Below are 17136 nucleotides of genomic sequence, written 5' to 3'. Positions count from 1 at the left end.
ATTTTTTCTTTTGAGACTTAAAACTGCCCAGGATGGCCTTAAACTTGCAACTCCCCTTCCTTCCCCAGCCTCTGGAATATCTGGGATTACAGGTCTGTGCCACCACTCCTGCCCACCCCCAATCTTGTGGGTGGCATCTGTACCGAGATCAGCTCAAGGTATAAATCTGTCTTCACATGTCATTTCTGAGCCTGCACTATTCCCTGGGCATGTGCTTCACTTTCTGATATACTGTATATGTGCACTTGTCTTTGAGTGTCCATCTAGTCTTTCATATCTGCTTTCCATAAGCGGAAAGAGAAAAAATGAGAGTTGGGGAGCAGAAATGGCTTTAACTCTGACATCCTTGGAGGTCACTTCAGGCAGAGCAGATGGACCTGGGATAGTGAGGAGATGTGCAACAACAGCAGCCCCCACCCCTACCTCTGTGACCAGTAATGGCAGTAGTGGTCAGTAATCATAGCAGTGGTCTCCTGGTTAGGAGCAGGGTCCTTGTTGCCTCCTCTGGCTTCTGTAATGTGTGCGTAGCCTGCGTGCACAGCAGCTGCACAGGGCTGGTGTGGGCAATGGGAGCTGCTACTGTGTCAGGAGCTGAAAGCGATGAGAACGAGCTACAGCGTTCCTGTCCAAGCCTTCCCCTGGAGGTTGCAAGCCTTTAGTAGACACTGGTTCCAGAACAGTTACAGTGGACAGATGCTGCCAGTGTTCTGTTGTCCAGGTGGGGAGACATTCCTTTGCTTCCCACTCCTTCTTCTTTCCAGAATCTTCACCTTCATGTGTGTTCTTGCATACTGTTTCCCTTTTCAACTAAACTTCAGAATCTCTGTCATAGTTTATCTTCTCTTACTATTTTTATATATGGTTCATTTCTAGGTATGCTTTATTTTACTGTTTCCTGTCTTGACTTGGGTCACATTCCTTCAATCTTTTGTACATTTTTGTGAAAATATGTTATAGAAAAGGTAATTGAGGCTAATACATGATATTTCTCTCTGCCCTTTCCCAGTCTTCAGACTAACAAGTTCTTGATCTGGCATCTCTGCCAGTCATACAGGCTAAGTACGAATCTTCTGTCTTAACAAAAGCCTTGTCATTTTCTGAAAACTGATCTTCAGACAGATCAAGCTGATCTGTCTTTGCTAGTGATCTGTTGTTCATGGCAGCTTTTGTCTGAGTGAGTTCATCACTACATTGAAATATTTGGAGGATTGGGCCTAGAGGTTCCTTTAACGGGGAATATTTAAGACTGGTGAGGTGCTAACGATACCTTTGCGCTCACTGTGAAACCAGTCTACTGCCTGAGGGATGCACATCCTGTGTACTTTGTACAGCATGGCTGCTGCTTCTCATGCCCTCCAGTTCATCCCTTAGTTGTGCTGTTGCCTGTGAAGGTCTGCAATGTCTCCCTGGGTTTTTTTCTCATGTTTTTTTGTGCCTCCTCCTGTCTTCAGCTTTCACTTATCCTGAGCACCTTGAGGGTGAACCTTGATTCTTCTGTCCTACAGGCTGTGGAAGTGAGCTGTATTGGCTTGGGGGAGCACTGTACTCTTAAGAGGTTCCTCTCTCCCTACTCTGTTCTTCCCTGGTGTTTGATGTACTGACTCTAGCAGTACCCTTGGTGAATCCCACAGCAATCAGTTGATGGATAGACATGGTCCCTGCTAGAGATGCATCTTATAATACTACTTTGCCACTGTAGTCTGTTTGCAGTCAAAGTTTGGTTGGCTTCTCCTCCTTCTGTCTCAGGCAGATGGCTCATCCTCTGACATCTCTGCCCACATCAGGGCTCATGCAGTCTTTTCTGTCTCAGGAAAGTCTTCTCACTTTTTGAAACTTGCATTTATAGCTTTCTTTTTACTCTAAATTATTTGATTTTTAAGTTCTGATTTTGTAGTAAATGTAGTTTATTTTGTTTAATATGAAACTGTTAGTCTGTGAATTACTTAATGTCTCAAAGCTTAAAAAATAACTTCCACAGACATTGGTCCCCTCACTGTGGAATATGTCTTCATTAACCTTGTTTTTCTTTTGGTATTAACTAGTGATATGTTATATTTGCAGTATTAAGTGTTTCCTGAGCACCAGACACCTTAGTCAGTATTTTCTATGCATAGTCAGTATGCATAAATTTGAGAACAGGTACAGTTATGTCATCCTCATGTTTTTGTTTGAGAAACTAAATAGGTTGGTCAATATTACATGCTGAGTTATTGGTACTTCTGAATTCAGGGTTGCCCCTCTTTGGAATAGTCTTTGCAAGTTTGAATTAAAAGATGGGACAGATATATAACATAATTGCATAAAACAAGTGGAGTAAAAGAAAAGTAACAATCCAAGCAGCATGGTGAATGAGACAGTTAATAGTCAGGTGCTGGCACAAAATGAAGAGTAATCCATTTTGCTGCAAAGTCTGTTGTAGAATGTATACCTTATTTAAGGGTGATGGTCACTGAGCCAACAAACATGGGCAACTGAAATGAATAGACATGTCTCAGAAGAAGAGGTACAAATGGGCAATAAATATGTGAAACAATGTTCAGCACCTCTGGCTACTAGAGAAATGCAAGTTAAAACAACACTGAGATTCTACCTTACCCCAGTAACAATGGTCATCAGCAAAAATCAAATAATACCAACTGCCGGCAAGGCTCTGGGGGAAAAGGCACCCTTCTGTTAGTAGGAATGTAAAGTAGTACAACTACTATGGAAGTTAGTGTGGAGATTCCTCAAAAAACTCAATACAGAAATTCTACTTGACCCAGCTGTTCTCCTTCTAGTCATCATCCTGAAAGTTAAATGCAACATAATTCAGTGGTATGTGCATAACCATGCTTATAGTAGCACAAACTCATAGTAGCTAAATCTTGGAAGCAATCTATATGTCCATCAACAGATAAATGGATAAATAAAATGTATTTATTCACAACAGAGTACTATTCTGCCATAAAGAAGGATAAACTTGAGTCACCTTCAGGAAAATGTATGTGCCACAAGACCATAGTGTTAATAAAAATAAATCAGACTCACAAACTTGAAAACAAAAAATGAAGAGCAAAAAATAATAGGAAATAGGGAGATAGATCTTTTTCAAAATTGCAGGAGACCAGGAGATGCAAGGAAGGGTAAGGAGGGAAAGAAAAAGAGAAGTAAAAACAATGAATATGTGTTATGTACATGTAACAGTGAGGGCTATGATCATTATGTACTGTGAACATACACCAAAATAAATAAATAAATTTTTTTAAGCTAGGAGTGGTGGCACATACCTATAATCCCAGCACTTGGGAGGCTGAGGCAAGAGGATCGCTGTGAGCTTGAGGCCAGCCTGGACTGCATAGTGAGATCCTGTCTCAAAAAAAAAATATTTTTTTTAAAAGGTGATGGTCACTACTTAGCTGTTGTTGCCCATGTTAGAAAACATTGGCCTGGTGTTCCCAATCTCCTAATTTTTCAATAAAAGGCAAAAACTTTTTTACATGAGGCCTCTAACCTCACATGTGTTGGCTGCTCATTTAAATACAAATTGGGTAAAATCCAATGAGTAGGTCCACATGGTGAGTCTGAAGTTAACCATGTCTGCAGGCTCAGCCTATTTTCTGCAAAGCCAGTTTGCAGTGATTGTAATAGAGTCTGAGCTCCCATAAGCTGTTACATCATGTTGTCCTTCAGTGCTCAGCTCAGTGACTACCCTTATTGCGTGTACTAAGTAAATTAGGTGAAGACCTGCTTTTGAGCGTATTTTCCTTACTGCTATAACACAGTTGTGCCAAGTTAGGTATAAGGTACTAAGACAATTCCTAGAACTGTGTCATTTTATTAAAGCCTAAGTTCTTTAATTATATGCTTTATGTCATAAAATTCTAAAAAGGCATGTCTTACATTCAGTTGATGTGAGAGTCCAGGTGTTCGGTTTATTCTTGTTCCTTAATCATGTCTTTATGTCTTTCTTTCCCTTCTCTTCTGTGACATAGCTTTCACTTTCTGAAGAACAGAATGAAGTAATGAAAAATGGCTGTGAATCTAAAGAGCTGGTCTACCTCGTGCAGATTGCCTGTCAGGTAATTGTGTGGATCTGTCCTCCACTTCATACAGTGTTAGTAAGAATTATTTTGAGTAATTATGAAATTTCTTAGTATAATGTGCTTCTCACATTGCTGAAAGGAGTATAATTCACAGATTGTTATACTGAAGTGAAATTGGGCTATGAAAGACTGTTGTAAAAGAAAATAAAGCTGGGTGTGATGACACATGGCAATAATTTCAGTACTGTGGGAGGCTGAGGCAGGAGGATGCACCTTTGAGCCCAGCCTCTTACTCTCTTGGAGCCAGCAGTGCAAGGACTGAAATGTGAGCCAAAATAAACCTCTTGTATAAGTTTTGGGTGTTGAGTATTTTGTCCCAGGACTTAGCAAGACTTTGTATTGGGTGGGGGTTGGGGCTGGAGGGATGTAGCTCAGTGTGATGTGAAGTCCTGGGTTCGGTCTCCAGTACCACAAAAACAAATTGAACCAAAACATGATGGTGATTATGGTGACCCAGGTGTTGTTTTATTCTTCCTCTCAGTCGTGTTGAGTTTCTACACATTCTCAAGAGTGAAGTCATCACTGTTGTAAAATCAGTGTTATAGAAATTTATTGTGCATCCATAAGTGAAAATGTTTCTTACAGTGGTCAAAGAATATGACATTTATTGATCACTAGATGAACTTGCTTGTATGGTTTTGAAGCCATTTCTTGACTCTTAGATTAGAACTGCTTACCTCCTTCTCCATACCAGGTATTAAACCCAGTGCTTGTCCACTTAGGTCTGTCCCCGACCCTTTTTTTATTTTTTATTTTGAAACTGGGTCTCAGGAAGGCACCAAGTTGCTCAGGCTGGGCTAAAATTTGTATTATCTGTCTTTAGCCTCCCAAAGTTCTGGGCTTATAGATGTCTGCCATCCAACTAGCTAGATTAGAAGTTTTTGAGAGTAATTACCATGACTTGTTCTTAATAAGTTTTAAAATATATCATTTGCTGCATTACTTATTTCCTTCATCTAGTCAGTATTGAGCATAGTTTTTTCACTGTTATTTTACATGCACTGAGTCTTCCGTTAGTGAGCTTCACATTGCAAAGCAAGTATTTCAGACAAAGCTTTCTTCTACACAAAGTTTTTAGCTGTCTTGCAAAGAGGGTAAGGGGCATTTAAGTTTTTTGTCAAAACATTAATTATATTTCTGAAATTAATAGTATGGAAAAGTCTGATGCTTGCATCATCAGTATAAATTCTTGGTTTTGTTGATTTCAAGGAAAGCCTTCCAAAACTAAGTGATTTTATTTTTAGATATCAGAACATGAGATTGGAAGTTGAACTCAGTTTGCATATAAAGAAGATTTCCAAAGTCACTTTTGTTCATATGTGTTTTGCCTGTCATCTCAGTTTCTTTGAGAAAATAAGCATGTCTCAGTTGCTAAGTTTCCTGTTGTAGTTCATAAAATGATTCTACTTGGTGAGTTAATCTTTTTATTTAAGATTTAATAGCAGGCAAGACTTAAAATTTTGCATTTAATGAATTTTCTCTTTTAGGCTATAGAAGTAATAATAGTGATAGTTTAAGAAGGGTTAAGTATCTGCAACTCTCTTACTCTTTTTTAGTGGCTAGATTATAAGGATAGATTATACAACTGATACTGGGTCCCTGGGTCCAAGATAATACAGTTACACAGCTAACCATTTGTTACACAAGTGCTCATTACAGTGTGCTTCTTTACTCCTCACACACACACACACACACACACACATACACACGCATACATACCTGCTTAATCTTGATGAACTATGTAGCTTAAAGCAGGAAATTAAATTCTTGAATTGGTTAGGCAGAATTTGCATAGCAAAGATTGGGTGATTGATGAAACCTGGGGGAAGAGAAGGACAGAAACAAAAGTCCTAAAATAATCCCTGCCTCAGCAAGTGGCAAGACCAATGAATAGGCCCTTACTGACTTGAAAGGTGGTTCTGTTATGAGAAGGTGAGCATCAGTGATATCTTAGTTACTTTCCTCATTGCTAGGACAAAATACCTGACCCTAAAACTTACAGGAGAAGAGGTTTATTTTGGCTCATGTTTTAGAAGTTTCAGTGCTTTCATGGTTGGCTCCACAGCAGAAAGATGTGGTGGAAAGGCCTGGTCAGAGGAAAACTGCTCACCTCATGGTGGAAAGAAGCAGAGAGAGAAGTTGCAGCCAGGGAGGGAGAAAAATCTTGAGTTTATGCTTCCAGTGACACCCCCTCTCCCAACCAGTCCCTACCTCCCTAACAGCAAACCAGTTATACCACCCCCATAGTCCTTCCACCTACCCCATGAGTGTAAGAGGTTTTGGGGGACACTCAGATAAGAACCGAGTTGATTTTTATGTGAAAATATCAAATCCTCTCCTGATAAACTATTACTAACATATGAATAGAAATCTTATCTTTATCTAGAATACATGATTATAGGAATGAATTTATTAATCCCTTTACAGCCAAAATTCACGGTGTAATCTAAAATACAGTGAATATTTAAACTATAAGTATTAATTGCAGTAAATGACATATTGCCATTAATCCCTTTCAGAATATTCCCTCTTGCTTTGAACCCACTTATCCCATCAGTTTTGCCACTTTGTGTAGCAGTTCTGGAAGTCCTTCTTCAGGAGTACCTTCAGTTGCAGTGCTGTGGCTGTCTTGATGTCCTGAATCCATTCAGAATGTTTACCTTTTATGGTCATATTTAACCTGGGGAAGAGTCAGAAGTCGCACTGTGCCAGGCGCAGTGAATAAGGTGGAAGAAGACACACCGTACTGTTCTAACAAGCCTGCCTTTCCTCTGGATGGCCGTGCGGCAGCAGCCAAATTTTGACCACACTTCATAGAGACACTCAGGAAAGAAGACTTCCAGAACTGCCTCAGAAAGTGGCAAGAATAAAGGAGCAAGTGTTTGAAGCAATGGGGGATATTTTGAAGGGAATTAATGGCAGTGTGTCTTTTATTGTAATATTTAAAAAAATTTAAACATACCACATTTTTTTTGCTCAGCTCTTGTATTTTAACATTTCTCTCTGCTGTGAAAATACAAACATTTTATTCTCATGAGAAAAACATAATGTCAAAAACATACTGTTTTCTTCAAAAGGCAAACATGGTGTTTGGTACTGTACATTAGAATGTTTTATTGTTCCTTAATTGTACTTCCATGTATAAATGACCTAGATGGTAGATTGTTTCCTGGTTGTAAATATCTTGTCAAGCTGTTTAAAACATGTAATAAAATCACTTGGTGTACTACTTATTACATCAAAGTAGTAATTTTACCACGTTGTAATGATGCCATTGGACCTCTTCTCTGTCCACTGTAAGTAATCATTGAAGCATCCCCAAGGCTTACCTTTGTATTCTTGCCATGTATTCAGCCATAAACCATACTAAACTAGAATCATTTTTATAACTATGAGAGACGCGTACCCTCTAATTTTGCAAGTGGGGAAATTGAGGTCAAAAGTACTCAAGTAGCTGTTCTAAGCTTTGTGGAATCTGAGCAGGGTGAGCTAGCTCCAGAGGACTTGAGTTCCCTGATTGCTGTTTTTTTCTGTATCTCCTTGAAATTTTCAAGCTAGGACAGATTTGAGAAATTGCTTAGCTTTCAGATAAAGCAAGATCATTATTACACACTGATGTAGTGTATCTGTTCCGGAAGCTATTTAATCAGATGTATCTATGCTAACTTCTCATTTTAATAATGTACACTTTACAGTTTTTTTATTTAACTGAAACTCTTGTTTGGTCCTTCATGTTAGCTCTCTCCCTCTTCTTGTTCTATTATCTTAGAAGGTAAGAGATTAAATGTAAATGGCTGAGTTGTTTTTACTTTCCACGGACAAAGTGACATTAATTTCTTTTCTTTTCTTTTTTTTTGTCTGTTTGAGACAGGTCTCACTGTGCAGTTCAGGCTGGCTTTGCGCTCACTTTGTAGCCCAGGCTGGTCTCGAACTCACAACGATCCTCCTGTCTCAGCCTCCCGAGTGCTGGTATTCCAGGCGTGAGCCACCACACCCAGCTAATTTCTTTCTTTAAAAAAAAAATGTATTTATGTTACTTTTATTAGTATATGTTAGCAGTACCTCATGGGTAGCTGTTACACATACATAACACATCTTATATCTGAACTTAAAGTGTCTTTGTCTGCCCTTTCAAACTTTTATTTCTTTTTTTTTGGGTTTTCTCCCGTACCGGGAACCGAACTCACAACCTTGCGCTTGCCAGGCAGGCGCTTTGCCGCTGAGCTAAATCCCCAGCCCCAAACTTTTATTTCTTTCTAAATTATGAGTCCAGAAATGTAAACTCTGTTTACAATATTGAATGGACCCAAATTCAGTAAGCACATTTTTGATCACAGTATACCTGATAATCAGATATTATGACATGTAGTTAGTATATCATTTAATTTTTATAACAGCTGTGTGAGGGAAAGAGTCTGGTTTCCATTTTATAGGTGATGAAACAAGGACTCAGGAATGTTGATACCTTCTCCAAGGTCATAAAATTAAAGAGAAGGATCAGGATTTGAACCTAAATGTATTTTGCAGTTCATTTGGTCCTCTAGTAGTCCCTAATAACATGATTTGTTCTTTGTTGGCTACTCTGTGAGCATATCCTAAGTGTTAGTAAAGAATTATAGAAATGCAGATAACTGACTGACAATCCACTTTATTTTCATGAGTTAGTGGACAGGTCCCTTCCTTTAATCCCCTACTCCCTCCCGTTCTCCGCAAAACCTTTGAGTCCTTTCCGTGGACTATTAAATTTTGGAGCTCTTGAGGGAGATAGTCTTGACCAATAGGTTCAGTACCCAGCCAGTGGCCTGCAGTATTTCTGATACAAAAACATTTGACAGTCAGCATAGCATGACCCAAAGCAGTTAAAACAGATACCAGTTACACAAATCTTATTTAGTTGTATAGGTATTTCTCAACTGAACATTAACCATGGATAAAAGACTCTGAGATGCCTAGAAGAATAGACCATCAGTGCTCTGTGTGAGCCCCCACTCTCTCCCTTTCATACTACTCATTATATAGTATAAGCTATCTTAGCTAACAGATGTGTTGTGCCTCAGATACTCCACCCCTGTCATTGTTTGGTTGTGTTTGTTGTATGGAACCAATGCTTCAGCTGCTGCAGATGAAGAAACACTTTGTCCACTTTGTGTCTTGATATTGTCCTTTTCAGTCTTTTCTGAAAGTCATGCTAGTTTTGTCTGCCTAACCATCCTTCTTTTGAAATTTAGTGTATTTAGTTTTAATTTAGTGAAAAATTAACAATAATCCTAGGAAATTCAGAAATATGTAATGGTAGAGATAGGAAGAAAACTTAATGCTTTAAATGTTGAAAATTAAGGATAGAGACCAACTAGAAGAGGTAGAGGTGTGCAAGGGAAGCTCTGTACTATATATCTGTACCTGGATGCACAGGTACTTAGAAAAAGGGGAGGTAAGCAAAGCCATATATGAAGAACTCACCATATGTAGTCCAGTATCAAGTGGGCTTAGAAAGGGGAGTGGGGATGTCTCTGGACTGTGGTCCCTTCCACCCAGGTCTGGTAAAAATACCATCTTGAAAGTGGCTCAAACATCCTCAGGGAAGGAGCCAGTTCTGCAATGGCTCCTTGATATGGGATCCAAACCTATTTTCCCTCCATTCTGGGAGAGAGAACCTAGTGAGTGAGATATTAACAGATTAGAGCAGTAGAGAAACTAAAAGCCAGAGAATCATGCTGAGCGATGAGACTGAGCCAGCATTAGCTGGCCCTTTGGTAAGTAAAGAACAAGGGAACAGCACTGATTAGGGTCCTAGAGTTTGTCCCTGGGAAAGCCATGCTCCCGAGAGCTGCAGATTGCAACTGGTGAAACCTAAATGAGAAGGATAATTTGAGCAGCACTATAGCAGGCACTTTCCCGGCATTCTCCCAAATACCAAGGGGAGCTCTGTGTCTGCACGATAGCTTGTCCACCGCCCACCTTTCAGTGCCCACAAGGAAACACCCCTGCCCTTGGCCAGAAGCTGCTGAACTCTGTGAGCCCTCAACACCACAGAGCTTGCAGACTGGAAAATGACTGGTATGTGGAATGAAGCAAGGGAGACATGAGCTTCAAAGAGCTGTGAGCCCAGATCACCTCAGAGTTTGGAGGAAGGAGAGTGAACTGAGTGGTACATGAGGGAGATGCAGGCTTCAAAGCACCTTGAGTCCCGAGCACTACAGATTTTGGAGCTGGAGAGTGAAGCTTTGTGGAGTGTAGTGAGGGAGGCAGGTGCAGAGCCAGAGAAACAGCTTAGCTGGAGGCCATGGTGGAGTGCACTCAAACAGAACCTTATAAACCCCAAAATAGAGTCAAAGCCAAGATGACATCATTGGGAAGTATGCAATCACTAAGTGGATCTCCATACCAGTGATAGATATTTTCTACTCTAATTGATCTTTAACCCTCACTACAAAGTGAGCACAAAGCTGTAGGGTGGATCATGGAGGGAGAGAGAGCAGAGATGGAGAAGGTCCTTCTGCAAATCAGCAAAAGACTAGGTACTGGCCCAACTGTCCTGCACACTCCCAGTCTGACTGAATTGAAAGTGTTAGCCATAAGATAAAGGCAGAAACCTCCAGCTGGACATACCCACAGGAGCAAAACTGTAATCAAGCAGAGTGCATCCTATAGCAGGGAGGCAGGTCAGAGGTCCATCTGGACCCCCAACCCCATTCATGTGCTGACAAGCAATTAAATAAACCATAGGAGAGGCTAGCACAGTGAGTTGCAGGAGTAGGCTCTGGACTAAGAACTGGAGAAAAAAAAAGCACCTTGTGGGTACAGTGATGCCTTTTGGAGTGCAAAGATGCCGGAGAGAACCGGACTTAGCAGTCTGTCCACACTCCCACTGCAACAGAGCTTCCCCATTTGTGAATGTAGGAGGAAGAGCTCATTGGTCAAATTCAAGGCTGAAGTATAAATAGGACAGAGAGAATGGTTTAGTTTTGTTTTTGTAACTGTGTAGGTTGTTCCTCCCCTCCACTCCCCTCGCCCCTCTCTTTTCTTTTTTTTCTTTCTTTCTTTCTCTCTCTCTCTCTCTCTTCCCCTTCCTTTCTTTCCTTTCCTTTTATTTCATTTAATTGGCATATATATACACACACACACACACACGCACACACACACACAGTATTTGCCAATATTCTGTATTCTGAATATGCAAAAAAATCAGAATTAACCAGTGATAAGCTGGGAGTAGTGGTGCATGCCTGGTCTGTAATCTCTGCATTGGGAAGCTGAAGCAGAAGCATATCCATGAGTTCTAGGCTAGCCCAGGCTACATAAGGGAGTTCAAGGGTGGCCTACATTACATAGTAAGACCCTATCTCGGAAAAACAAAAACAAAAAACAAACAAAAGAATTAACTAGTGCTTTAATCTAAATAATACCTTTTATGAACAAGTAGGATAACTTTCATCAAAATTGTGTGTAGAGGATTCAAACAAGCTTAATATCAGCGCATTAACAGATGCCGACTTTCTCACAGCCTTCCTCAATCTCCAATTATACCTCCTTCTTTCTGCATTCCTTCTCCTGCTGCCACAAATATTCTTCCAAAGCTCCTCTCCTCCAACCCTCCACTTAGTTATAAAAATATCAGTGGCCTTTGATCACTTTTCTTTCTCCTCATTCCATTTTTTTCTGGTATCTCCTTTTCTTTTCCTCTTTATTTTTCTTCCTTCATTCCCCACATCCTAGCCTACCTGTCAATGGCATTATATTGCAAACTTTATGGCTCATTGAAAAAAGATGAAATTGTTAAAACATGTATTAATGTACATGATTGACGTGTATTTGGCTCTGTAGGTGCTGACTTAACCAGTAGTGGTTCTGACTCTTGCAATACAGAACTGGTTTTGACCCTTTCTGCTGAGTAGGTTAAGGAGGTATACCCTAAAATATACTCAAAGCCATAATCACATCACTGGGATGCATGCATTCACTGGAGATGTCTCCATACCAGTGATAGACATTTTCTACTCTAATTGATTTTCAACTCTCAATACAAAAAATAGAAGCATGATAAACAAGGCAACAAGATACCTCCAAAAATTCACAGCTCCCCAAAAATTGTGTATTGCTATGTAGCGTAGGCTGCCCTTGAACTCCCTTATGTAGCTTGGGCTGGGCTAGAACTCACAGATGTACTTCTGCTTCAGCCTCCCAAATGCAGGGATTACAGGCCAGGCACCATCAAGGACTTAGAAACCAAGTGGCTGAAATATATTAAGGGATAAACAAGAAATAGCAGCAGTAGCAACAACAAAACCAGATCAGTAAGATGTTCAACAGGCCCATGGGTGATGTAATTAAATGAATACTGTCCTTAATTGATGAATTGATCAGTGAGCTTAAAGAAGGCAGATGTAAAATATTGGGTGAATTAACCTGGATATAAGACATGAATAACCATTTTGTTAAAGAACATGGGTCCATGAAAAGGTATCAAATAGAAATCCAAGATCTAAAAAACTATATTGAATGTATGGGAGCAGAAATAGCCAATATGAGGAGAAAGTATCATAATTAGAAGATGAGGTTGATGAAGGAGACCATATACTCAGGCATTCCTTAGAAACAGGAAAAGACTAGAAACTGGATGCAGCAGCTCTTAGATGACTCAGGGAAAACAAACCGAAGAATTATAGGAGTTAAAAAAAAATCAGAAGGCAGCACAAAAGATATAAAGAATTTATCTACCAAAATCATAACAATATTTTCCAAATTTAAGGAAAGAATTCAACTTACAGAAACACAAATAATGAGGTCAGAAAAGAACTCCATGCCATATCATAGTTAAAATCTCAAAAGTCCAGTGCAAGGACAAAATTTTAAAAGCTATTAGAGAAAATAAAGAAGCAATTCATAAAAGTAAGCGTATGAGAATTACAACAGATCTCTCAAAACAAGCCTTAAAGGCCAGGTGAGGGGCCAGGGATACAGCTCCATGGCAAGCACGAGGCCCCGAGTTCATTTACCAGTACTCCCGCCCCACCCCCTGAAAAAGGCCAGGAGAGTTTAGAATGAAGTATTTTAAGCCCTAAGTGAAAACAACTTTCAAACAATGATTGATATATTCTACAAAACTCTTTCAAAATGGATGGAGAAATCAAGATTTTCCACAACAAAGAGCATTTTAACAGATTCATGGCCACCAAAGCAGCATTACAAAGAATACTGAAGCCCTAGACAGAGACTCTGAGGCCAGCAACCCCAAAACAGGGCGTAAAGGAGTGAATATGTCAAGCAGAATGAGCAGCTGAGCAAAAGGGGAAAGTAAAGAAGTCAACAACAGAGAAATAACATGGTGGCAGGAATTAGTTCCTTTCAGTATTCTGAATTTAAATGATCTTAACTCCCCAAACAAAAGATAAGAGATCGACAGATTTGATAAAAAAGCAAGCCTACTATATTTACATGTAAGAGACATATCTCATCCATGAAAAAGCACATAGACTGAAAATCAATGGACAGAAAACAACACTATACCCAACAGGAGTGGAAAGCAAGCAGGACTAGTTATCCTGTTTCCAGACTAAGGGAACTTCAGTGAAAACTGATCAGAAGAGACAAAGAAGGTATATATTCGCTGAATGCTGGGACACCCAGCTTTATAAAACAAATAGTACTGAAAAAAACAAACAAACAAAAAAAAAACAAACAGATAAACATCACTTTAGTCATAGCAGGGGATACAGTACAGGTCAACTGAACAGAAAATCCGCAAAGAAATACCAGAATTGAGTCACACCTTTGAACAAATGGACTTGATATCTATAAGACTGTTTTCTTGTTTTTTTGTTCTGTTTTTTGTTTTTTTACAAGAGTGTTTTGCCCAACAACTGTAGAGTACATATTCTTTTTTTCTCAGTAGCACAGGAAACTTTCCCCAAGATAGACCACATCTTAGACCATAAAGCACACTTAAATATATACAAAATATTTGAAATAATCTCATGCATATCATCACATTATAAGGCAATAAAACTAGAAATCAGTGGCAAAAGAAATCATAGAAATTATGCAAATATGTGAGGGTTAAGTAATACACTCTTTAATAATCAGTGGATCACAGAAGAGATCAAGAAAGAAATTAGACAAGTTCCTAGAGTCAAACATCATACCAGAACCCCCTGGAACACAATGAAAGCAGTCCTAAGAGGGAGGCTTATAGTTGTGAAGGCCCACATTAGAAAAAGCAGAATGATCCTAAATAAATCACCTAAGGATGTATTTCAAGGCACTAGAAAAGCAAGAGAAGCCCAAATCCAAAACTGGTGTAAGGAAGACATTATAAAGATCAGAGTAAAAATTAATGAAATTGAGACTTTAAAAAATATAAAGAATCAATGAATCAGAGAGTTCATTTCTTGAAAAGTCAAGTATTCATTAACACAATTAGAAATGAAAAAGTTGCAGTCACAACAGACACCACCAGATCCAGAGTATTTTAAGTAACTACTTCAAAAACCCTGCATTCCAATAAATAGGAGAATCTAGAGGAAATAGAGTCCTTGACACATAAGTTACCAAAACTGAGGCAAAAATTGTTAAAACCTGGACTAATCCAATAGTAGGCAATGAAATCGAGTTGGTAATAAACACCCTAGCAATAAAGAAAAGCTCAAGACCCTTTAGAGTCATCACTGACAGAGAAGAATTAATGCCAGTGCTCTTCAGATACTTCCATGAAATTGAAAGGGAAAGAACACTTCCAAATACATTCCTTGAAGCTGGTATTATCGTGATACCAAAACTGGACAAGGACTTAAGAAAACTACAACAGTACAAACCAGTTTCCTTGACACATTCACAGTGAGATGGTACATACATGACTGGCCCATAGGGACTGCCTGATGGGCCAGTCATACATGTATCATTGGTGGTTCAAGCTAGTGGGAATATGTTAATGAACATAAATGCAAAAATCCTGAACAAGATACTTGCAAATAAGATACAAAAAGTCACTCAAGAGATTATCATGACCCTGATAATTTTGATCATTATCATGACCAGATTGATTTCATCCCAAGGATGACAAAGTAGTTCAACATATGTAAATCAATAAGGATAATACATCACGTAAAATAGAAGCAAGGTTAAAAACCACATGATGATTTCAAAAGAGGGAGAGAAAGTATTTGTCAAGATCCCACATATGTTCATGATAAAATCCTTGATAAAATCTGGTCTAAAGAATTTTAGATTGATAAAGCCATTAATGACAAACCCACTGTCAGCATCATACTAAATGGAAAAAGCTGAAAGCTTTCTCACAGAAATCAGGAACACCACAAGGGAGTCTACTTTTATGACTCCTCGTCAGTATAATACTTGAAACTTTAGCCAGAGCAGTTAGGAAGGAAAAAAGAAATAAAAGAGCTTCTAATAGGAAATGAAGAAATCAGAATATCTTAATTTGCAGATGACATGATGTTTTATGTAGAGGTTCCGAAAAGCTCCACTAGAAAACCCTTAGAAGTGATAAACAAATTCAGCAAAGTGGCAGGAGACAAAATAAATTCCCCCAAATCAGTAGTGTACCTGTACCCCAAGAATGAACCGATCCCCTTGAGAAAGAAATCAGGAAAACAATCTCATGTACACTAGCTTCCAAAGAATTAAATATCTAAGAATTTACCTAACCAAGGATATAAAATACCCCTATAAAGAAAACAATACTGTTCAGAAAAAGAGACCAAAGAGAATATTAGAAAATGGAAAGACATCTTTTATTTTTTTAATAGGCAGAATTAATATTGTCAAAAATTGCCACATATCAAAAATGATTCATAGATTTACTATAATCCCTATCAAAATACCATCAGCTTTTGTCACACAACTAGAAAAAAATAATTCCAAAATTTGTATGGGATCAGAAGAATTCCTGGAATATTCAAAGCAGGGCAGGAGACATTTTAATCCCAGACTTGAGGTTATACTACGGTACTACACTAGTTAACAGCATGGTACTGGCACAAAAGTAGACATAATGACCAGTGGAATAGAATAGATGATGCAAGAATAACCCCAACTACCTTCAGCCATCTGCTTTTCAACAAAGGGTCTAATATTCACTGGAAGAAAAATATCTCAGAATACTGTTTATGCACATCAGAAGAATAACTCTGGATCTGTATCTCTTACTCTGTACTAAAATTTAGTCAAAATGGGTCAAAGATATAAATACTAAACAGAAATACTTAATCTGCTAGAAGAAAAAATAGTAAAACTCTTGAAAGCATAGGTGTAGACCAAGGCTTTGTGAACAGAACCCCAGTTGGACAAGAAATAACACCAAGAGGCCATAAATGGGGTTATATCAAATTAAAAAGCTTCCACACAGCACAGGAAACACCAGAGTGAGTAGACAACCTACAGAATGGAAAAGAAAGTTTTGCCCATTACTTCTTGAACAGAAAACTTAGAATATATAAAGAGCTCAAAAAAAATTAGACCTATAATAATAAGACTTGGATCAGAAAATGGACAAGTGAGTAGAATAGAAACTTCTCAAAAGAAGAAATAAAAATGACCAATAAATACATAAAAAAGTGGACAGCATCTTTGGCCATTAGAGAAATAACAAACAATGCTGAGATTTTACCTTAGTACAATAAGAATGAATGGCTATCCTTGCAGTCTAAAAAAAAAAAAAAAAAACAACACACCAAATTCTGGCAAAAATGTAGGAAATTGGGAACTCTTCTCCATTGTTGATGGGAATGTAAACTAGTATACACACGTCAGAAGTCAGTATGGAGATTTCTCAAGGAACTAGAAATTCCACTTGACCCAGCTATACTTCTCATAGGTTATCTTCCCCAAAGAGCTAAAATTATAGTACAGTGATACATGCATACCCATGTTATACAGCAAACTCACAATATCTAAATCATGGAAGTGACCTTTATGCCCGTCAGCAGATGAGCGGATAAAGAAAATTTGGTATGTATGCACAATGGTGTACTCATCCATAAAGGACAATTTTGAGTCATTTGTAGGAAAATAGATGGACCTTGAGACCATAAAACTA

General features: G+C 38.7%; 1 protein-coding gene across 2 annotated transcripts in view; it reads left to right on the top strand.

Annotated features, from left to right (window-relative positions):
* Positions 1–17136, top strand: part of Arhgap32 (Rho GTPase activating protein 32) — a 203565-nt gene that overhangs the window by 75464 nt on the left and 110965 nt on the right. For both annotated transcript variants that reach the window (XM_005378544.2, XM_013511093.1), the window contains one exon: positions 3972–4058. In XM_005378544.2, coding sequence (XP_005378601.1) covers positions 3972–4058 — 87 coding nt within the window. The remainder of the gene's footprint in view (positions 1–3971; positions 4059–17136) is intronic.

This window comes from Chinchilla lanigera, unplaced genomic scaffold (genome assembly GCF_000276665.1).
Source record: "Chinchilla lanigera isolate Chin_1 unplaced genomic scaffold, ChiLan1.0 scaffold00011, whole genome shotgun sequence".
Lineage (NCBI taxonomy): Eukaryota > Metazoa > Chordata > Mammalia > Rodentia > Chinchillidae > Chinchilla > Chinchilla lanigera.
This window is presented reverse-complemented; position numbering and strand designations above follow the sequence as displayed.